The 23,401-nt window shown below is 45.1% G+C and overlaps 1 protein-coding gene across 9 annotated transcripts in view; it reads left to right on the top strand.

Annotated features, from left to right (window-relative positions):
• PRKDC (protein kinase, DNA-activated, catalytic subunit) overlaps positions 1-23,401 on the top strand; it is a 164,571-nt gene that overhangs the window by 48,221 nt on the left and 92,949 nt on the right. For 5 of the 9 annotated variants that reach the window (XM_081258460.1, XM_081258459.1, XM_081258457.1 and 2 more), the window contains exons 27-36: positions 583-809; positions 8,825-8,919; positions 10,244-10,346; positions 11,506-11,639; positions 15,465-15,716; positions 17,369-17,592; positions 18,160-18,368; positions 18,667-18,799; positions 19,501-19,659; positions 20,393-20,596. In XM_081258460.1, the coding sequence (XP_081114586.1) occupies positions 583-809; positions 8,825-8,919; positions 10,244-10,346; positions 11,506-11,639; positions 15,465-15,716; positions 17,369-17,592; positions 18,160-18,368; positions 18,667-18,799; positions 19,501-19,659; positions 20,393-20,596 (1,740 nt within the window). The remainder of the gene's footprint in view (positions 1-582; positions 810-8,824; positions 8,920-10,243; positions 10,347-11,505; positions 11,640-15,464; positions 15,717-17,368; positions 17,593-18,159; positions 18,369-18,666; positions 18,800-19,500; positions 19,660-20,392; positions 20,597-23,401) is intronic. The other 4 variants (XM_081258465.1, XM_081258461.1, XM_081258464.1 and 1 more) reach the window with 1 other exon arrangement.

The raw sequence follows: 23,401 nt of genomic DNA, 5'->3' as shown, positions 1-23,401 counted from the left end.
CCCCTTATTTCAGTTTCCGTGTACTTTCTCAAGTTAAACTTTTCCTGTGTGGATCTAAGAGAGAAACAAAAGCACTCAAATTTTCTTAGCTGTTTTTTCAAGTATTTAGAGACTGTGCCTTTCTGGGCACTGCTCTGATAGAAGGTTCTACTTTTAGAACCACATCTCTGTGATTTTTCTTTGTGTAGCATTACAGTTTCCTTGAAACTTGCAAGGGTCTTATTCTATTTATCCTCAATAAATAAAGCATTTCAGATAATGTTATGAGGTAGAATCAACAACAGAAGTTTTTAGGATATAATCATTGTGTTTCTTCAGGGGAAGGAAAGTCTGCTTTGTTGCTGTACAATTAAAGTATTCTCTTTTTTCGTGTATTTTTCAGTTTCTTAATTTGTTTAGAAGAAACTTTTCATTATGTCAAAAGGAATTTGTTATTAGAGTCTAGATTCTAGACAGTCAGATTGGTTTGACTAGTGTCTGTTTTTTTCCTTAGTAGTGCTCTAAATTAATTTTCATAACATACTTCATTTATGCTCAGAGGCAGACCAAGGTATTCAGTTGTCATTTTATGCTTTGTTTCAGGATGGAATTGTGGACCCCTTTGACAGTACTTTAAGAGATTTTTGTGGTCGGTGTATTCAAGAATTCCTCAAATGGTCCATTAAGCAGACAACACCGCAGCAGCAGGAAAACAGTCCAGTAAACACCAAATCACTTTTCAAGCGACTGTATAGCTTTGCACTTCACCCCAATGCTTTTAAGAGACTGGGAGCATCACTTGCTTTTAATAATATCTACAGGGAATTCAGGTGCGTAAGTTACCTTACAGGGAAGAGTGTAAAGATCTTTAAATTTTCTTCTTTTTTAAAAAAAATATTTATTTATTTTCCTTTTCTTCTTTCGGCTGTGTTGGGTCTTAGTTGCAGCAAATGGGATCTTTGTTGGGGCCTGTGGGGTCTTTTCGTTATGGCATGCGGTCTAAGATCTTTAAATTTTCAATAGTGATTTTGTAAAGTGACTCACTATTTATGTATCCATGTAGTCATATATCAAGCATTTAGTAAATAGTTAACATGCTGGATGCTGTGCTATTTTCTGGGGATTAAATAATGAATTAAAATGATGTTTGCATTCAAGAAGAGGCTCAGAACGTGTTGAGATCTACATTGAAGCGTAATAGTACACAGTCTGGAAAGTGCAACAACAGCCATAATACACAGTCTTTTGAAGCACAGAAGAGGAGTGTCTGACATGGTGTGAGTAGGTTAGGGGAGGTTTCCTGTACCTCCTGGCCTCCTGTACCTCTTGGCCTCCTGTACCATTTATACTTGGGATGAGGCTTAGGGGATGAGTGGAAACTGGCCCAAGCATTTCAGGTCAGAGGGACAGGGCAGAGATAAGAGGACAGCATGTAAGGAGACAAGTCATTTTCTCCTCCTTGCTGTGGAGTTTGAGGTTTGGAAGGGAGCGAAATGAGACTGGCCAGGAGCCTCTCTTTGTGGAGTTAAGATGTGAAGGCCACGTCCAGAGATGGCAAGTCCTGGATAGTGGGAGCAGGGAGCGGCACGGTTAGACTCCTCCCAAAACTCACCTGCCAGTAGCTGTGTGGGGAGTGGGTCTGAGGGCCAGGACACCAGTGACAGGGTGGTTTCACAGTCCAAGGACAAGGTAGTCCTTGACCTAAGGTTGTAGTAGTGTTTGTTCGTTTGTTCATTTAGTACTGTTCGCTAGGTCAGACTGTTACATGCCAGGCACCGTGCCGAATGCTGGAGATACAAAGGTGTAGCCCTTCGTGAGGGCTGCATTTAAAAAAGACAGGTAGATAATATTCAACCAATCACAGAGATAAAGGTAAAATTTGTAGCTGGAATTAGTGCTTTTAAGTAGCGGTACAGGGAATTCCCTGGCGGTCCAGTGGTTAGGACACTGCGCTTTCATCGCTGGCTGCCCGGGTTTAATACCTGGTCGGGGAACTAAGATCCCACTACTGTGCAGCATGGGGAAAAAAAAAATTAAGTAGTGGTACATGATTACTAAGGAACCTTATAATGAGGAATCTGACCTCATTTGGTTAGAATAGCTTCTCTCAGGAAATGGCAGGTGGGATAGTGATGAGGGGAGCAGTTGTGAAAATAAGAGAGATGATGGATGGATGATGGAGGGATGGATGATGGATGGAGAGGTAGGTGGATGATAAGCAGATAGATTTTAGTTGGATGGATGGGTGGATAGATGATGGATGGATGATGGATGGATGATGGGTGGATGATGGGTGGATGATGGATGGATGGATGATGGATGGGTGGATGATGGATGGGTGGATAAGTGGATGGATGATGGATGGGTGGATGATGGATGGGTGGATGATGGATGGGTGGATGATGGTTGGAGAGGTAGGTGGATGATAAGTAGATAGATTTTAGATGGATGGATGGATAGATTGGTGGTAGATGGATAGAGAGAGGATAGCTGGATGGATAGGAATCTGTCTCTGCGTGTGTGTGGGCATGCGCACGTTTGTATGAAAATCGACTGGAGTTTGAAGCCACTGTGTTGATTTTTTTAGTTGAGGTATAGTTGATGTAAAATGTGTGTTTCAGGTGTACAGTGTAGTGATTCACAATTTTTAAAGGTTATGTTCCATTTATAGTTATTATAAAATATTAGCTGTTTTCCTGTGCTGTACATTATATCCTTGTTGCTTATCTGTTTTATGCATAGTAGTTTGTGTCTCTAAGTCCCCTACCCCTATTTTGCCCCTCCTCCTTCCCTCTGGTAACCACTAATTTGTTCTTTATATCTGTGAGTCTGGTTCTGTTTTGTTATATACATACGTTTTATTTTTTAGAGTTCTCATACAAGTGGTATCATACAGTATTAGTCTGGTGTATTTCACTAAGCATAATACTCTGTAGGTCCATCCATGTAGCTGCAAATGGAATTATTTCATTCTTTTTTATGGCTGAGTAACATTCATTGTATATATTTACCACATCTTTTATTTATTTATTTATTTATTTATCTGGCCTGACCGGGGATCTAACCTGTGCCCCCTGCAGTGGAAGCATGGAGTCCTAACCACTGGACTGCCAGGGAAGTTCCTTACCACATCTTCTTTATCCATTCATCTGTTGGTGGACACTTAGGTTGTTTCCATGTCTTGGCAATTGTGAATAGTGCTGCTATGAACAGTGGGGTGCATGTAGTTTTTCAAGTAAGTGTTTTTGGGTTTTTTGGATAAATTCCCAGGAATGGAATTGTTGGGTTGTATGGTAGCTCTATTTTTAGTTTTTTGAGGAATCTCCACACTGTTCTCCACAGTGGCTGCACTAACTTACATTCCCACGCACAGAGCATGAGGTGCACTTTTCTCCACATCCTTGCCAATACTTGTTATTTGTGGTCTTTTTGATGATGGTCATCTGCCACGTGTGAGGTGACATGTCCTTGTGGTTTTGATTGTACTTCCCTGATGATTAATGATGTTGAGCATCTTTTCATGTGCCTGTTGGCCATCTGTGTGTCTTCTTTGCAAAAATGTCTATTCAGGTCTTTGTTTTTTTGATACTGAGCTGTTTGAGCTGTTTGTATATTTTGGATATTAGCCCTATATTCATCTTATCATTTGCAGATATTTTCTCCCATTCAGTAGGTTGTCATTTTGTTTTGTTGATGGTTTCCTTTGCTGTGCAGAAGTTTTTAGGTTTAATTAGGCCTCCTTTGTTTCTTTTTGCTTTTGTTTTCTTTGCTTTAGGAGACAGAAAATATTGCTACAATTTATGTCAGAGAGTGTTCTTCCTATGTTTTCTTCTAGGAGTTTTAAGGTTTCCAGTCGTACGTTTAGGTGTTTAATCCATTTTGAGTTTATTTTTTTGTATGCCGTTAGAGAATGAATGTTCTAATTTCATTCTTCTACATGTAGCTGTCCGGTTTTCCCAGCACCAGTTATTGAAGAGACTGTCTTTTCTGCATTGTATATTCTTGCCTCCTTTGTCATAGATTAATTGACCATAAGTGCGTGGTCTTATTTCTGGGCTCTCTACTCTGTTCCATTGATCTATACATCTGTTTTGTGCTAATACCATGCTGTTTTGATTACCGTACAGTATAGTTTAAAGTCAGGGAGCGAGATTCCTCCAGCTCTGTTATTCTTTCTCAAGATTGTTTTGGCTTATTTGGTGTCTTTTGTATTTCCATACAAAATTTTAAATTATTCTAGTTCTGTGAAAAATGCCCTTGGTATTTTGATACGTTTTTCCTTTTCGTTTTTTAAATTGTGAAACCTGTGTGTATAGAAGAATGTTTAAAAACATGTAAAACTGTCACTATTTGCAGATGACATGATATTACAGATAGAAAACCCTAAAGACTCCACCAATAAAACTGTTAGAACTGATAAACTCAGTAAAATTGCAGGATACAAAATCAGTATACAAAAGTCTGTTGCCTGTCCATGTACTCATAATGAACAATCAGAAAGTGAAATTAAGAAAACAGTCTCAGGACTTCCCCAGTGGCACAGTGGTTAAGAATCCACCTACCAATGCAGGGGACACGGGTTCAAGCCCTGGTCCGGGAAGATCCCACGTGCTGTGGTGCAACTAAGCCTGTGCACCACAACTACTGAGCCTGTGCTCTAGAGCCCGTGAGCCACAACTACTGAAGCCTGTGTGCTCTAGGGCCTGCGTGCTGCAACTACTGAAGCCTTCACGCCTACAGCCTGTGCTCTGCAACAAGAGAAGCCACTGCAATGAGAAGCCTGCACACCGCAACGGAGAATAGTCCCGCTTACCGCAGATAGAGAAAGCCCACGCGCAGCAACAAAGAAGACCCAACACAGCCAAAAAAAAAAAAAAAAAAGAAAAAAAGAAAACAATCTCATTTACAGCTGTATCAAGAGGAATAAAATACCTAGGGATAAATTTAACCAAGTGGGTGAAAGACCTGTACACTGACAACTGTAAGACATTGATGACAGAGATTGAATAAGACACCAATTAATAGAAAGATACTCTGTGCTCATGGATTGGAAGAATTAATATTGTTAAAATTTCCATACTACCCAAAACAATCTTCAGATTCAGTGCAATCCCTATCAAAATTCCAATGGCTTTTTTCACAGAAATAGGGCAAACAGTCCTAAAATTTGTGTGGAACCACAAAGACCCCGAAAAGTCAAAGCAGTCCTGAAAAAGAACAAGGCTGGAAGCATCACACTTCCTGATTTCCAACTACTATACAAAGTTATAGTAATCAAAACAACATGGTGTTGGCAGAAATACAGTCACATAGATCATTGGAACAGAACAGAATGCCCAGAAATAAACCCACACACATATGGTCAATTAATTTCACGACAGAGGAGCCAGGAATACACAGTGGAGAAAGACAGCCTCTTCAATAAATGGTGTTGGGAGAACTGGACCCCTGTCTTACACCATTCACAAAAACTATAACTCAAAATGGAGTAAAGATTTGAATGTAAGACCTGAAACCATAAAACTCCTAGAAGAAAACATAGGTGGTAAGCTCCCTGACATAGGTCTGGTAAGCTTCCTGACACAGGTCTTAGGGATGATTTTTTGAATCGGACACCAAAAGCAAAAATAAACAAGTGGGATTACATCCAACTAAAAACTTCTGCACAGCAAACGGTCAACAAAATGAAAAGGCAACCTACTGAATGGGAGAATATAGTTGCAAATCATATATCTAATAAAGGGTTAATATCCAAAATATATATAGAGCTCAATGGCAAAAAATCTGATTAAAAAAATGAGCAGAATATCTGACAAGACATTTTCCCAAAAAAGACATAGAAATGGCCAACAGGTACGTGAAAAGATGCTTAACATCACTAATCATCAGGGAAATGCAGATCAAAACCACAATGAGGTATCACCTCACACTGGTCAGAAGGGCCATCATCAAAAAGTCTACAAATACCAAATGCTAGTGAGGGTGTGGAGAAAAGGGAACCCTCATGCACTGTTGATGGGAATGTAAATTCATGCAGCCACTGTGGAAAATAGTGTGGAGGTTCCTCAAAAAATTAAAAATAGAACTACCATACGATCCAGCAATTCCACTCCTGGGTATTCGAAGAAAATGAAAACACTAATTTGAGAAGATTTATGCACCCCCATGTTCATTGCAGCATTATTTGTAATAGCCAAGACATGGAAGCAACCTTAGTGCCTATTGTGAGATGAATGGATATAGAAGATCTGACACACACACACACACACACACACACACACACACACGCACGCACGCACGCACGCGCGCGCGCGCGCGCGCGCGCGAATATTACTCAGCCATAAAAAAGAAGGAAATCATGCCATTTGTGACAACATGGATGGACCTAGAGGGCATTATGCTAAGTAAAACAAGTCAGACAGAATAAGACAAATACTGTATGATCTCACTTATATATTAAATTATAAACAACAACAGCAAACAAACAAACAAGGTCATCGATGCAGAGAACAGATTGGTGGTTGCCAAAGCTAGGGGCTGGGGGCTCAGAGAAATGGGTGAAGGGGCTCAAAAGCTACAAAGTTTAAGTTATAAAAGAAGTGAGTCCTGGTGGTGTAATGCACAGCATGATGACTACAGTTAATAACACTGTATCCTATATATGGAAGTTGCTGAGAGAGAAGATATTAAAAGTTCTTATCACAAGGCACAGCATTTTGTAAGTAGGTGTGGTGACCAATGTTGACTAGGCTTGCAGTGATGGTTTTGTAACATGTACAAATAGCGAACTGCTGTGTTGTGCACCTGAAGCTGATGCAACGTATGTTGGTTATGCCTCAATTTGAAAACCCTAAAATGTGTAAAGTTTGTATAATAATAACAGTAACATGTTCCTGCATATTGACCACCTAGGTTTAGAAATCGAGCGTTATCAGTATTTTAGATCTGCCCTGCCCTAAATTAATCCTTCTCCTGACTTTGATGTTACTTGTTCCCTTGCTTTGCTTTTTTGCTTCATTCTCTATATATTGGTATGTACCCTAATCGGTGTGCTCTTGGTTTTGGAAAGCAGCTGTTAGGCATAGACATGGCCAGGTGAGGTTGGATCAGTGTTTTCACTGTCAGGTAAAGGATCCTGGGAAACTCTGCTGAACAGAGACTGGCTTCAGCTTCTCAGAGGACAGGAGCCTGGTCCAAGGAATTAGGTTGACAGAGTCCATCGTTAGTCCTGGGAAGCCGAGCTCTCTAGAAATGTGTGAAGTGGACCCACAGCTGACACTGGGGAGAAGTACCGTCCAAGAATGTGGACTGCCCTTTAGTTTCTGCTTCTGAGACCCCAGTGGCCTGACTTGGGTGTCAGAAGCAGGTCAGAGCAGAATTCTCTTGTGGGGTCAGCGAGTGCAGTCGGCAGTCCAGGCTGAACCTGGGCTGGAGGGCAGCGTCACGCAGGGGGTCATTGGGCCCGGCTCCTCTGGGTCTGTCGGGGTGGAGAGCTCCTCTCCGCCCCACTCGCCCACCCTGTCTGACCCGACTGTGCGCCCGTGCGCTTCCCCCTCCGTCCTGTTGGGCCTTGTTCCCTTTCCCCTGTTGCCGTCTTTCTCGGACACTGGGATTTGCTGGACTACATTTCGGGTGGCTTTGAGAAATGATGCCCGAGGGAACCGTGTTCGAGGGCTTGTGTGTTGAGTGATGCAAGTACAAGTTCAGGTGCTTCCATCCTGCAAGCTCACGAACTGTTTTGGAGAGCTTTCCTTGGGGATCGTGGATTTGGAGTATCATTTGGTCATGTCATTTCCTCCTCGCTACTTCAAGTGGTTTTTGCATCTAAGATACAAGCTACTGTAGCCAGCCTGGGACTCTGACCCCAACCCCACCTCTGTGGTCTGGCCGCACACATCACTCTTCTGGGTGAGCCTTGGCCCCTCGCTCCGACTCCTGTGTTCCATCTGCCTTTGTGGCCCACAGCGTGATGCCCTTTAGTGTCAGTGTCACATCTGGGTGTGTGGTGGGGTGTCGTGGCGGACACATGGAGCTTGTGGGTCCCCTTCTAGGATTCAGATTTAAAAAACTAGGGTGATATTCCTCCCAAACCAAACAGCGGCATGCGGTCTTGTTCTCAGTCCTCCCCACCCTCTGGCATCTGCTGGTTCCTCACTCTGGTCCTGTTTCAGGAAATCACCACCTCTCAGAGGTGGAGCAGTGACCCTGCACTTGGTCACACGGCTAGAACGCCCATGAGCCTTAGTGCCCCTGCCTGGCGTCGTGTGCTTAATCATTCACTGTCCTGTGTCGCTGAGGGACAGATTTTCCAGGGAGAGGCTGGCCTGTGCCTGTGGCCTACCCGTGAGTGTGACGTCAGTGGATGGTGCACAGACATTGGTGGTCCAGGTAGTTGTTCACATGTGGCGGATATGCTTGTAAAAGGCCCAGAGATGACTGTTGATGTTAACTTACTTTTGGATAGGTAGAGAACTTTAAAAATTCCTTCATTTAAAAAAATGTGAACGTAGTACCAGGTCTTCTTTTCTGCTACATGTAATTTTGATGAGGTGTGTGGAGTGTGGTCAGAACAGTGGCTTTAGGTTTTAGGTTATGTGCTGTGAGCAGGTCCACAGGTGGAGGAGGGTGCTTGTAATAGTAAAAAGCCTGTGCCTCTTGGGTCTGTTTTTGACCAGGTTTTCTTCTTTCAGAAGTGTTTTAGGTTGTTTTATGTTTTAAAAAATTTGTGGCGTTTTTAAAGACAAATTTCATTAAGGTATGTATTCTTTAATAACATAACTTTTTCCCTTCATTGTTTCTGTTTTATTGTCTTCTCAGGTAAGGCTCAGTATTCTTTATTTTGCAGGGAGGAAGAGTCTCTGGTAGAACAGTTCGTGTTTGAAGCCTTGGTTACATACGTGGAAAGCCTGGCCTTAGCACATGCGGATGAGAGGTCCTTGGGTAGGTCCCACTTGGGCTTTCTGTGTGTGCGCAGCGAGCCTGTCCATGCGGGGGCCTGGGTCACCCCCTCGTAAGGTGCTGCCTTCTCCTCACATCCCCGTTTAGGGTGATAAGTAAAGGGGAGGTGGGGCCCTCTGCTGCCGCAAACCCGCTTGGTACAAGAGGCTTCAGTGCCTCCTCTATGACTCGCCGTGTCCCCTGGCGTCCACTCATCTTGACCCCTGGTTGGTCAGGGATCCTGGCCAGGGCAGGTGGGGCAGCCCTGCTGTGAAGGTCCAGTGAAAGCGCACGGCTGGCACGAGCCAAAGAAAGCTGGCCCTTGTCTCTGAATTCACTAATGACAGCTAGAAGGTAGAAAGTAGGTTTCCTTACAAGATTGTAATAAGGCTAATTTGACAGTAATTAAGACGTCATTTTAAAATACTAAGAAATAGGCTGAAGTGGCAAAGAGAGTAACAAATGATCGTCTTTGCAGTTAAATTCCGTCCGGAAGCTATCAGGACTGTCCAGGAGTTCTGGGGCTGGAGACTTCTCGGTGATCTGCCCGCTCAGTCTGCATGGGGTCTGGCCCGGGGCACGTGGACCCTGATGTGGCTCTCGCAGCGGGTGCTGTGGAGATCCCCTCTCACTTGCCAGATGGTGGTGTCTCTCATTTCTTGACAGATTGAAGCTCTGTTGTCCTCCATGGTGATAGCCCTACTAATGAGCAAAAACACTTAAAATTCAGTCCTGTCGTCAGCTGTCATTAGCTTAAAATGGCCTTATCTTGACATCATATATAGGTGAATTTTCTCAACAAGTGAAATTTTACTCTTTTAAAAATCACTGCCATAGTTAAAAAGTGTAGAAAGAAAACTTCCTTGGTAACAGAGGTCAAAATAGGCTGTGTGAGGCTCCTTTCCTGAATAACCCTAGACGCCTGTAGATGGTTTTACTATTTTATTTCTCTTCTCCTCCTGCAGTGTCTGTATTATTAACTATAATATAGTTTAACCTACATGAGAAGAGTGCGGGTCAAGGAACTGACCCCCTGAAATAATAGCCTTCAGTGGGGTGCACGGGCTCTGGCCTGCTTTGTGGGTTTTTTAACACCTGCAGAGCCTTTCCATCTCAGACCTGTACGCAAGGCTGTGCCTTGCTGTCCTGCGGTCTTAAACGTGGGTTTTGTATTTGGATGTGCAGTGTTGTATTTTGAGGGATGAAAAATACTCTTTTGTAAAATCACCTTTTTAATGACAAAGCTAGGCCAATAAGCCTGTAGTACTGCTTTGTAAATGATGATCAGCTGTAGATCTCCTTCAGCAATTTCTGTTTGTGTTGAGAGCAGGTACAGTTCAGCAATGCTGCGATGCTATCGATCACCTGGGCCGCATCGTCGAGAAGAAGCACGTTTCTTTAAACAAAGCAAAAAAGCGACGCTGTCCCCGGTAGGTGATGTTGCTTCCTTTTTCTTTTTCTTTCCCCCTAACATAAAACTAATTCTCAGTTAACACAGGAGAATCTAGGAGGAATTTGTGAAAGTACAAAGAGTCAGTTTTCCAAAGTAACTTAAAAGCTTTATGTTTGAAAGTGCTTTGTTTAAGGTGTCATCTTGGTTGGGATAGTGGATACAATTTGAAAATCAGTTTTGTAACTGAGACATTTGTCTGCACTAATTTTGAATATGAATTTGGTGTGGAATTATTTGCTTGGAATATGCATGAGCTGTTTGTTATGTAGTAGGTTTCAAATGTAAGAACTAAAATATTGAAATAGTAGGATTTTGACAGAATGAGGTTACAGATTATGAAATGAAGCCACTCAAAACCAAGGCTGGCTTATTGCCCAGTGGTTTCCAGTCTTTGCTCCCATTTCCATCCCGGCAAGGTCTCCTTCTCAGGCGGGGTGTGGGTGTGCCATGCCTCTTCCCCCAGGTCTGTGCAGGGGTCTGGGGCTCTGGTGTCTGCTGGCGCCCATCACTCTGGAGAAGCATAGCCTGTAGACCGGACATTGATACTCCCTCTGTGGTTTTACATTAATACTCCCTCTGTGGTTTTAAAATTGATTCTTCCAGATTCTGCCGCTGAGTATGACATCTCTCCAGGTCATTCATGCTCACACTTGAGCAGTAGCATTACCTTGAGGTCTGGCTACATACAGTTCAGGTCGCTGGGCCTTGCTCTGGAATTGGCTTCAGTAGGTTTAGGGTGGGGCTGAGAATTTGCCTTTCTGCCAAGCTAATACTGATGTAGCTGGTCCAGGGACCACAGTTTGAGAAGCATTACTTCAGAACTTAAACCCCCTTTCATTTTAAAGTGCATTGAAAAGGAAACATGAAAATACTTGGTGCTGATCTTTTAAGAAATGCTTTTTACTTTTTCCCTCAATTAAAAAAATAAAAGGTAAGCAACATTTAGAACCTATTTCACCTGTGACATTTTGATTGTATTCTAATGATAATACACTAAAAGTAAATTGAATGCCTTTAAATATGGTTTCTGCATGTATCAGGGTAGCAAAATTGAATTTATGGTTTTTAGACTCTGGGGTCAGCTAAATGCTGAATGTTGGAGTGTGAATATTAAATACAGTGTATTCTCCATGCAGAGGCTTTCCACCTACGGCACCCTTGTGTTTATCAGACGTGGTCCAGTGGCTTTTCGCCAATTGTGGGAGGCCCCAGACAGAATGTCGACACAAATCCATAGAACTCTTTTATAAGTTTGTTCCTTTGTTGCCAGGTATGATGATCTTTATGCCCTATAAATGACTTTTGCCAGTAGTTTAGAGATACACTTATATAAAACATTTCCATTATTTAGATAAATGTAACGTGTTCTAGTAAATACAAAAAATAAGTACGTTCTAATAAATACAAAGAATAAGTACCAAAAATAATCATTATAGATAATTTGTAAGACAGGTGATAAATTATGGCTGTACATTTCTCAAAGATTTATAGAAGGAAAGAAAAAAATGCTGTTTTGTTGTTAGACGATACAGAAGAGGTGAACTTAGAATTTCCTAGTACCTTTTATTCCACAGCATCTTTGCTTTTCTGTCCCACTTCAAAGAAAGAAGGAAGGGGCTTCCCTGGTGGCGCAGTGGTTGAGAGTCCACCTGCCGATGCAGGGGACGCGGGTTCGTGCCCCCGTCCGGGAGGATCCCACATGCCGTGGAGCGGCTGGGCCCATGAGCCATGGCCGCTGAGCCTGCGCGTCCGGAGCCTGTGCTCTGCAATGGCAGAGGCCACAACAGTGAGAGGCCCGAGTATCGCAGAAAAAAAAAAAAAAAGAAAGAAGGAAGGATTGGATGACCATAGTAGTTAACACAATATTCAGTTAAGGTTTAGAAATCTTATTAATAGCTAATGAAGCGGGACTTCCCTGGTGGCGCAGTGGTTAAGAATCTGCCTGCCAGTGCAGGGGACACGGGTTCAAGCCCTGGTCCAGGAAGATCCCACATGCTGCGGAGCAGGTAAGCCCGTGCGCCACAACTACTGAGCCTGCACTCTGGAGCCCGCGAGTCACAACTACTGAGCCCATGTGCCGCAACTACTGAAGACCTTGTGCCTAGAGCCCGTGCTCCTCAACAAGAGAAGCCACCACAATGAGAAGCCCGCGCACCGCAATGAAGAGTAGCCCCCGCTCGCCACAACTAGAGCAAGCCATGTGCAGCAGCAAAGACTCAACACAGCCAAATATCAATTTTAAAAAACCAATTATATATAAAAAAAAAAAGTTAATGAAGTAATGCAGTTGTTCGTTTTGGCCTGTAATTAATAAGGAATTGCCAGACTCCTAAGTCTGAATGATCTCAGATCATTTGGTGTTAAAGGAAAGCGATGGACCTGTGCTTTTCAGTAGTTACTGTACTAAACCATTAAACTGTACTTAAGAGACTTGAGGTAATTTCTACATTTCTCAGGAATAAATGTATTGGTAGCTCCGGTGTGAGGACGCTGTGCCCCAGGACAGACTCAGGCCCTGGCTCCCCTTCACGTGCACCGGGCACTAGTCCAGAGCCAGGGCGTGCTGTGGCGTGTGCAGCTGGGTGAGGAGGTACCATCACACAGTGGACCGTGAGCTGGGTCTCTTGAGCAGGGGCGTGGGGGGCCTCCGTGGGGCTGCTCCAGGGGCAGGAGGTGGGAATGACTGTGTGCCGCTCGGAGACTGAGACGCGTGCTGCAGTCGTCATGCTCGAATATGGCCTGTACTGTGGAATGCGTGCTGTTAAATGCTATGGAGTCTGCAATCTGTGTGTTGTGATTGTAGTTATACTGTGCGTTACATATACTATATAAATACATAGTATGTAAGTATCTACTATACTATAAGTTTATGTATATGGTAAAAATGTGTATTTGTAGTGTTTAATTTAGAGAATTGTTTTTAAAACATTATTAGTATTTTATATATGCTTACTGCTGTTAGTTGACAAGTTTGTTTTACATGTTGTCCTTCTCACAATGAAGTCCGTGAAGAGTGGATGGGATGGAGGGCGGGGCATCTTCTTATTTTTAAAGGAAACTGAGGCCCAGACTCTTCTGAGGAAGGACTGCTTGCTGCAGGCCCCCGATTTCCAGCGGCGTCAGCCTGGCTGATGGCAGACGTTTCCACTGCTCTCCTTCCTAGCTGCCTGCTGCAGGGACCTCGTAGACTTCCAGTGAAATAGTAGCGCTCCACCCCTCGGGATGGCCTTTGTTCATGAGCACAGGATGCGGAGTGCTGGGGAGCCTTGCCCTGCCACCTCCATGACTCACCGCTTCTGTGTCTTCCAGGGGGTTGTTCGCCCTCCTCTTTGTCTTTGCCCCTGTGAGTTTTAAGGTCCCGTGTCCTGCAGTCGTACCCTGTCCATGGTCGGGCCAGGTATGTGGACACCCGGCTCCATGGGACGTAATGACAGGTGCAGGTTTGTCCCCACTGCGTGTCAGGGCCTTCCGATGCCGACACCGGGGAGTGGGGGCGGGTTGGGTGGAGAGGCAGAGAGACAGAGACCACCTCATGGTGGGGAGGGCCTCCCCACCCCGCATCCTCGACCTGTCTTGCTTCCCTCTAGACCTGTCTCCCCAGGTCCTTCCTTTCTGCACGTCCTCTTCTGCCGCTCTCAGCTAGCACTCGATGTAGAATTTAAATATAGTAGTGTTCTTCACTCATGGTTACAGTTTTATTCATTTCTTCTTAGTGAAAATAATGGAATGTTTAATATTTCTTCCTAAAACCCTGAAAACATGGTACTGTCTTTTACTTATATAGCTTGTGAGAGGTATTTTTGACACAGTAAAAAAAACATTTCTTCTTTTTTTAAAAAAATTTATTTATTTATTTATTTATTTTTGGCTACATTGGGTCTTTGTTGCTGCACGCGGGCTTTCTCTAGTTGTGGAGAGCAGGGGCTACTCTTCGTTGTGGTGTGTGGGCTTCTCGTTGCGGTGGCTTCTCCTGTTGCGCCGCACGGGCTCTAGGCGCACGGGCTTCAGTAGTTGTGGCTCACGGGCTCTAGAGCGCAGGCGCAGTAGTTGTGGCTCACGGGCTCTAGAGCGCAGGCTCAGTAGTTGTGGCACATGGGCTCCAGAACGCAGGCTCAGTAGTTGTGGCTCACGGGCTTAGTTGCTCCGCAGCACATGGGATCTTCCCGGACCAGGGCTCGAACCCGCATCCCCTGCATTGGCAGGTGGATTCTTAACCACTGGGCCACCAAGGAAGTCCCCAATTCTTCTTTTGCATCAGAATTATATTACTGTTTTGGATCCTTCTGTAACTTCATTAGAGTCAGAATGACTTGACCTTTTCACAGCCACTGATTTCAGAGCATACAAAATACACTTTAATGTTTTTTTCTTTAACTTAGAAAATGATTAATACCTAAAAGAAAAATATCTTTTCAAAAGCAGATCATTTGACTCTTTTATTTAATAAGCATGGCACTTACCATGTGGTAGATGCTATATTCTAAGCACTTTTTCAGATATTAACTGCTTCAGTTCACTTCACCTTGGTGACAGCCTCAGAAGTAGATACTGTGTGCGTCTCACTGTGGACGAGGAAGCAGGCTGACGAGGCCTGGTCCCCGTGGCCGCCGGCGGCACAGGCAGAGGGGCTGGAGTGTCTGACTGCTCTGTTTATTCCTTAAAAACAGTAATGACTTTTAAGAAAAAAGGCAAGAGAAAGAGTATGAAGTTTATAGGTATTCAAATGGTATCCGACTATGTTAATAGTGTTTAAAGAAACTGAAGAGAATGGCTTTTGGTGGAAATACTTTCTTGACAGTACAGTGAGCAAGTTGTGAGTGCTGCGGTTAAAATAAGACTATCCTGGATCATTTTGGAATTTCAGTGCACTGGTAGGTCGTTTATGTGGGACATTTATGGAAAACTCTATTTGAAATATTGTGATATTGCCTGTCTGGTTCTGGTCTGATTACATTTTTAACATAGCAGACTTTTAATTTTTATTTTTTATGATTGGGAGATGCTGTTTTTAATCAGGTGCAGTGATTAGATCAAGTGGTTTTTAACTACATGAAAGTGATTTATATGTGTGTTTTAATCTTATTTCTCTTTTAAGGCAACAAATCCCCTTCCCTGTGGCTGAGAGACCTGATCCAGAAGGAAGGCATTTCCTTCCTCATAAACGCATTTGAGGGGGGAGGAGCCTGCGATCCACCAGCCGGCATCCTCGCCCAGCCCACCCTCCTCCAGCTGCGCGGGCCGTTCAGCCTGCGTGCCACGCTGCAGTGGATGGACGCGCTGCTGGCTGCGCTGGAGTGCTACAATACCTTCCTGGGCGCAGGGACCCTTGGTGCTGCCCAGCTCCTGGGTGGGTAGAGCCTCCCTGGGTCAGCACCGTCCGGTTCTGCCTGGAACCATGCTGGGGCCAAGATGGGTGGGGTTTTGGTTGGACAGGATCACAGGGTGTCATTTCTTCAGGTCTGCCTGCGTCTCAGAGCTCACAGTGAGGGTGGGGGGACTCCCTGCCCGGAGTCTGTGCTGCTTTCTTGCCCTGTTCACAGGTTCTCAGTGACCCTTGTGTGAAGTAACCTTCTGAGGTTTTCCTGAGGCCCTCTGTGATCTTGTGCCATGTCTCTGCGTAGCGAGTCTTTAGTTTTCTTGCATCTTTCTGTCCCTGGAACTTCTCTGTTGTAGTGCGGTAGTGACGGTGTTGTTTGCAAAGGACATCAGGCGGGTGGAATGTGAGTGCTGGGCAGGCTCTGTTCCCCTGGGGACCCTGGTGGCCCACGCGGGGAGGCGCTGACTCTGGGAATGGTGTCCTCTGGGAAGCAGCACCTGGATCCGGCTGTCGCCTGACAGGTGCGCTCTCTGCTTCAGGGTTCTCGGAGCAGCTGGCTGAGTCTTCTGGCGGTTCTCCTGGGCCAAACCCCCCACCACCACCGCATCCCATGGGCGGAGCCTCAGACTTGCCCTCAGAACTGGCTGTGTTCTTTGCATGACTGTTTGTGCGGGGGCCTCCGTTCCAGCCGGGGCGGCGTCTGAGCAGAGGGCCTGCTGTTCTCTCCGCAGTCCTGTCAGAGGTGACAGGGTTGAGAGGAGTCAGACGGCCCCTGGCCTGTTGGGTTCAGGGTCCCTGGTGTTTGAGAATGCAGTTCTGAACACATTTTCTCCCAGTTCTTTAAATACATAATGACCTGTCAGTTGACAGTTTGATCGCCTTCCTAAATCTAAGGAGAACAAAGACCTGGAAGCCATCACCCTAGAGGACCTAATCAGCCTCCACCTTTGTTCACTCCCTTGGCTTGTGCACCATTGTTGTCACATGTCCCCTGCCTTTACCCCAGAATGGTGAGCTGTGCTCGGATTGCGGAGCGGAGAACAGCGTGTCCGTCCTTCCTGTGGCGGAGCGTGTCTTACACTTGCAAGTTTCGGGAGAACCCCGTTAGGGAGTTGATCTGAAATTGATCCCATAAAACGTCAGTCACAGCCTCCTGCTTAAAGGCCACTGCCATGGCGTGTCTCTCTGTTGCCCTCTGAAGGACATTTTGGTTGTTCCTAGTTGTTTATTATTAGAAACAATGGCTAAAGTTAACATTCTCAAAGCACGTCTTTGCAATTCTGCCATTGTTTCCCGAGGATAAAATTTCAGTGCTGGGTCAAAGCATATGAGCTTTTAAACCTTTGATAGAAATTGGTGTGCACGTTTTTTTAAGCTTTTAGTACATTTGGCAAATAGCCGTTCATAAAGATCATGTTAATTTATGGTCCCATGGTAGTGTTTGAGAGCCAAGACCTAACCTTCCGTAGGTGTGTTCTTACTGTACGAGTCTGCAGTTGAGTTCTGTTCAGGTGGTGTTTTGAAATGAGAAGAAATAAGTGCTGTTTTATTCGGCTTTTATTAAAACTTTAAAAATTTTGGCTGAAAGTATATCACACCTATACTTAAAGATGGAACTTTACATTAATCTTAGTGGGTTTAGAAGGAAGCGTATGTTAACATTTTAATGCAATTTTTTCTAGGTGCTGAAACACAGTCTTCACTTTGGAAAGCAGTGGCTTTCTTCTTAGAAAGCATTGCTCTGCATGATATCACGGCGGCAGAAAAGTGCTTTGGTGCCGGGGCCACAAGTGACAGACCCAGCCCACAGGAGGGAGAAAGATACAATTACAGCAAATGCACAGTGGTGGTCCGGGTCCTGGAGTTCTCCACAACGCTGCTTGGCACCTCCCCTGACAGCTGGAAGGTAGGCCCGCCCGCTGCCCTGATCAAGGGGCCTGTGCTTGGCTACCCACTGGTGGTTCTAGCCTTCTTAGAACTTTCCCTTGCTATAGGAGTTGTCTCTTCTTGAAAATAATGATAAAACTCTGCATGTGCTTCAGATTCTCACTGTGCAGATAAAAAACACAGTTTTTCTAGATGTTTATTGGCTACTGTGTGTTATGCTGTGATCAAGCATCTGCCTGACAACATGCGCATCAGCCAGCATCTGTAAATGTGTCTGTGAGGCTGAGACCCCCATCCCGTCAGTGCCTGCTCAGCGCCTACTATGCGCCAGGCCCTGCCTCTGCAGGGCTGGAAGCCCACGGCGCCACCCTGTGAAGGTTTCTGTGGGGCACCTCCGGGCCCTCCTGTCCCCGTGTGGTCCATGGTTGCTCTCCCGCCGTGACGGCAGTCAGGTCCACGCGGCGGAGACCTAGGGACTGCAGAGCCTGAGCTGTGTGCTGTCTGAGCCCCGCCCCATCCTTCCCGGCTGCTGGGCCGTCCACTGCGGTGAAAGTCCCGACGCTGACCGATGGGTGTGTCTGTGCAGCTCCTCGGGAAGGATTCGTGCAGCGCAGACCTTACGAAGCTCCTGGTGAGAACGCTGTGTGCGCCCTCGAGCGTGGGCTTCAACGTCGGGGACTTCCCGGTGATGGACCACCTCCCCAGTGTGTGCGTGGGCCTTCTGAAGGTCCTGAAGACGTCCCAGCACCGTGCTGCGCTGGAGGCGTGCCTCAGGGAGGAGGTCACGACATGGAGGTGGGGCTTCCAGGGCGGCCTCGGGACGGGGTGGGGGTGAGGGTGGGGCGCAGAGACCCCTCCACGGCTTAGCTCTCAGGGCAGCAGATGGCCTGCAGGTGGCCCCGAGTCGTCCCTGTGGCATTGGCACGCACCCTAGTTTGCTTAACCTGGGTTTGCTGTCCAGGACCTTGCGGTGGACTGGGGCACCGGGAAGCTAGTAAATCCATTGCAGCAGGACGCACACAGTCTTCAGTGTGCTCTGACCTCATGAGACCGGCACTCACCTGGTTTCCTTTTGTTTTCCCTGCACGGCCAGCATTGAGGAGCTCTGCGCTGTTGACCTTTATGGCCTGGACGCTCACGTCAGTAGGGCCAAGCTGGCGTCTGTTGTGTCGGCTTGTAAGCAGCTTCACAGGGCTGGCTTTCTGCATGTTATAGCACCATCGCAGGTAACTGTGCCAGTTTGTTTTACATTTCTCTTAGCTCATTATGCTAGTTTGTCGATTTATTTATAGCCTTTTAAAATATCCCTTAGGGCTTCCCTGGTGGCGCAGTGGTTGAGAGTCCGCCTGCCGATGCAGGGGACATGGGTTCGTGCCCCGGTCTGGGAGGATCCCGCATGCCGCGGAGAGGCTGGGCCCGTGGGCCATGGCCGCTGAGCCTGCGCGTCTGGAGCCTGTGCTCCGCAGCGGGAGAGGCCACAGCAGTGAGAGGCCCGCGTACCGCAAAAAAATAAAAATAAATAAAATAAAATAAAATATCTGATTACCCTTTAAAAAAAAAAAATAAAAATAAAAAAATAAAATATCCCTTAATGTACAGAGCATGCCGAGATAGGAATTAGAGAAATACTTGCTCCAGACGTGGCAGTGTTGCCTAGAGTGTAAATATGACACTAAGTGTAAAAGTTTATTAATGTAAAATGAAAGTAAAGGACACTTGAATATTTCCAGCACCTTCTGAAGACCTTTAGGCACTAACTGCTATTGTGCCTGTGTGGCCAGGAGTCAGAGGTCAGTGAAAATGTCCCTGACAGTTGGAAGGCAGTGGTCAGTGTTGGTGAACATGGATTGTATTAATGAAAAGTGTGAGGCTGTGTTTTTCTATGTCACACCTCACTGTTGGGTGTTTCAGTGTTGCTGTACTCTAGTCTGCAGGTCAGCAGCATTCTCTCGGCACGAAGCTTCTCTCCCTGGTTTATAAAAGCATCGCGCCTGGAGTCGAAGGGCAGTGCCTGCCCTCGCTGGACCCCAGCTGCCAGCGGCTCGCCAGTGGACTCCTGGAGTTGGCCTTTGCTTGTGGAGGACTGGTAGGGAAAACAGCTGTGTGCACGTGTGCTGTCCCAGTGATGTCAGGCGTCACTCACTCGCAGCGTCTCTGAAAACGGGAATTTAGCTGGGCAACTTCTTAGCTGCATGAGGACTTTAACTGATTTGCGAGAGATGACTTTCTAAAAGTTTTTTTTTTATTTTTAATATAAAAGGAGTAGAATGACCTTCTTAAGCTGAAGTTTTGTCCATCCCAGTTTACTTCCAAAAGGCCTTCAGGCAGAGAGCAATTTTTGACTGCAAAGCTGACCTGTGTTGACACAGTGGCCTCTGCTTCCCCCATGCTTGGCAACTCTTCAGAGGCTGATGTGGGAGAGGCCCTGGAGGAGCATTCCAGATGCCCCACAAAGTGCTCAGGGCCTTCTGAGCTGTGCAGGGCTGGCCTCAGACAGTCTCTCTAGCTGTGGTTCCCCAGTCCACCCACCTCCCCTTCGTGCCCCTTTCTCCACTCAGTGCAAACAGTCCTCACCCTTCCTGGACTCTCCCCTCAAAGCAACAACCACGAGATTCTGTGGAACACTGTGAGACATGTGAGTCAGGGAAAGAGTTCTTACCCAAAGTAAAACCTGGAAAGTGGAGCCATGTTGAATGTCTACAGTGAGCCCAACCCAGGCCTCCCGGGACCAGGCCCCTGCAGATTCTGTTCTCCGCTGTCAGAGTTAACAGCCGCCCAGGGAGTCATGTGCCACAGCCCTTCTCGTTTCCTCTTTGCAGTGTGAGCACCTGGTGGGTCTTCTCCTGGGCACAGCGGTGGTGTCCATGCCATCCTCAGGAGGGTCCCAGAGGAACATTATCAGCTTCTCTCACGGACAGTATTTCTACAGCTTGTTCTCAGAAACAATCAACACTGAACTGTTGAAAAATTTAGATGTTGCTGTATTGGAGCTCATGAAATCATCTGTGGATAATCCCAAAATGGTAATGTATTTTTCCTTTTAATAAAGTATATTTTCTTTAGTAATGCTTATAAAAGGGTTGCCATATGCCTGAAATAATACATCAGTAAACCAAAGTGAGGGACTTCCCTGCTGGTCCAGTGGTTAAGACTTCGCATTCAAATGGAGGGGGGTCCGGGTTCCATCCCTGGAAAGGCCGGCCTGCCTTTTCATCCCCACCGGCCGCGGCTGGTCTGGATGTGCCGCAATCCTCCCTGTTCATGGCTTCCATGGTCTCGAGGCTGAGTCCTCATTTCCCACGTGTTCCTGCTCTAGTCCCTTCGCCCCCTCAGATTGAACCTGTGCAGATCAGTATTTTTTAAAATAAATTTATTTATTTATTTATTTTTGGCTGTGTTGGGTCTTCATTGCTGCATGTGGGCTTTCTCTAGTTGTGGCGAGTGGGAGCTACTCGTTGTTGCAGTGCACGAGCTTCTCAACTGCGGTGGCCTCTCGTTGCGGAGCACGGGCTCTAGGCGCGCGGGCTTCAGTAGTTGTGGTGCACGGGCTCTAGAGCGCAGGCTGAGTAGTTGTGGCGCACGGGCTTAGTTGTTACGCGGCGTGTGGGATCTTCCCGGACCAGGGCTTGAACCCATGTCCCCTGCATTGGCAGGTGGATTCTTAACCACTGCACCAAGGAATTCCAGATCAGTGTTTAGTATATAGTTGACTCGTTTGCTAAACACAAAATTTTGAAATGTCACCTGGTAGGTAGACAATCAAAAATTGTTAACTGTTGGGATGATCATTCTAAGGGAGAGGCATAATTTCCTGCTGAGTTAATAAGCTTTTATTCCAAGCAGTGCTAGTTGTCTCTTGTAGGGGAAGATTTTGTGGTAGATTGCACTAGAAATTTGTATTTTTAGAAGTTAGAAATAAAATTGCAGTAGACCCACAACACTCAGGAAATACAGCATTTCGAGCTTGTAAACTGTTCAGAGTTATGGGGAAGAAACCATACTCATTTATCTCCACCCCTCCCTAGATCCCTCTAAAGTGTTGTTTGGTTTTTTGGTTTTTGGTTTTTTTGAAAGCACAGTCTTAAAGGATACAGAAAAGGAGAAAAGACAAAAGTGACAACATTTTGGAAGCTAGGAAGCAAAAGGACAAGCAGTGACAGACTTCACAGTCTGAGAAGGCTGCAGTGGGGCCTTGGTGTGCAGGCGGCCTGGAGCAGTGGGGGATCGGGTGACTTAGCCGGCTCCCGCGGGCTCGCCCTGTCCTTGGGGGGCGCAGGAGGCTGGAGGCGCAGACCCTCTTGTCTGGGGGACCCTGGGCATAGTTGAGGGTAAAGATACCTTTTTTCTAAAGAAACACCTTTAGTGAAGATTAGAATCACAGTATATAACCCAAGTATTTCTTTAAGCAACATGTGAAGTTTGAAATGCTTTGAACCATAGCAAAAGCACTGTACTACCCCACTGGTGAGAATTCCACTTTGTACTTTTATCCCCAAGTTTAACGTTAGTTCCTCAATTCTTCTGATCTTGGTTTCCCACGGATTTTTTTTTAATAGCCAACGTGTTTCTGGTGTATGCCGTATTTTTGTGTTCTGCCCATTTTTCTCTTGGGATGTATTTTCTTATCAATTTGTAAAATTTTTGTATACTAAGTGTAGCAGACCTCTGTCTGTCATGTATGCAGAAAGTCCTTTTTCCTCCTGACCATTTGTCTTTCTCAGTTGGAGTGTTTATTCCATACAGAAGTATTTGGTTTTTTATAGTTAAAGAAGATACCAGTCTTCTTTTCAGTTGCTCTGTTTTTCATGTCATACTTAGAAAGGCTTTCTCCATCCCAATATTATCCCTAAAATCTATCTGCCCATGTTTTCTTCTGTTACTTTTATAATTTCTTTTTTAAACAGATGGAAGTAATGCAAACAGCACTGTAGAAATGATACTTTTTCCTAAATAGATATATACTGGACAAACATTCATTCACAAATGGATATTTTCCTCATTAATTCAAGTTTCTAACTTTTTCAGATCCGAATCTCTATACAAATTTAGGTCGGAGGTCGTTTAATTTGTTACTTACCTATCTATTTTTCAGCCAGTACCACATTGTTTTAATTTCAGCAATTGTAAGATACACTTTAACATCTGGTAACACAGTGTTCCTTTTTAGTATTTTTGTTTTTCAGAATTCTTCAAGCTATACTTGCACATTTTCTTTAAAGTGAAATTTAGAATCATTTTGCCAAGTTTCCTACAGCCCTCTCCACAACATACAGGGATTTTGAGTGGTGATACAATGTGTATAGAACATATTTAAACCAAGGTGACCTCTTTAAAAAAATTAAGCCACGTTTTCTATAGTATGTCTCTCAATTTATTCAAACATTTATTCATGCTCTCAAATCTTTTTGAGAACTATTATGTATTCATACTATTATGTAGAATGTTATAATTGTATATTGGTTTTGTATTCTGTATCTTCACTAAATTTTTAGATTAGTTTTAACAGTTTTTTGGTGGTCTTGAGGGTTTTCTATATATCATATCATCTCCAGATAGAGACTGTTTTGTTTTTTCTGAGTGAAGGGATACCTTTTATTTCTTTTTCTTGTCTGACTGCTGTGACTAGAACTTCCAGTATTATGTTGAATGAAAGTGGCGAGAGTGGGCATCCTAGTCTTTTTCCTGATCTTAGAGGAAATGCTTACAGCTTTCCACTGTTGAGTATGATGTTAGCTGTGGACTTGTCATATATGGCCTTTATTATGCTGAGGTACATTCCCTCTATACCCGTTTGTTGAGAGTTTTTATCATGAATGGATGTTGAGTTT

This window comes from Mesoplodon bidens (genome assembly GCF_964165515.1).
Source record: "Mesoplodon bidens genome assembly, chromosome: 16".
In the NCBI taxonomy this organism is placed as follows: Eukaryota; Metazoa; Chordata; class Mammalia; order Artiodactyla; family Ziphiidae; genus Mesoplodon; species Mesoplodon bidens.
The sequence above is the reverse complement of the archived record's forward strand: the minus strand, read 5'-3'. Positions and strand labels throughout refer to the sequence as shown.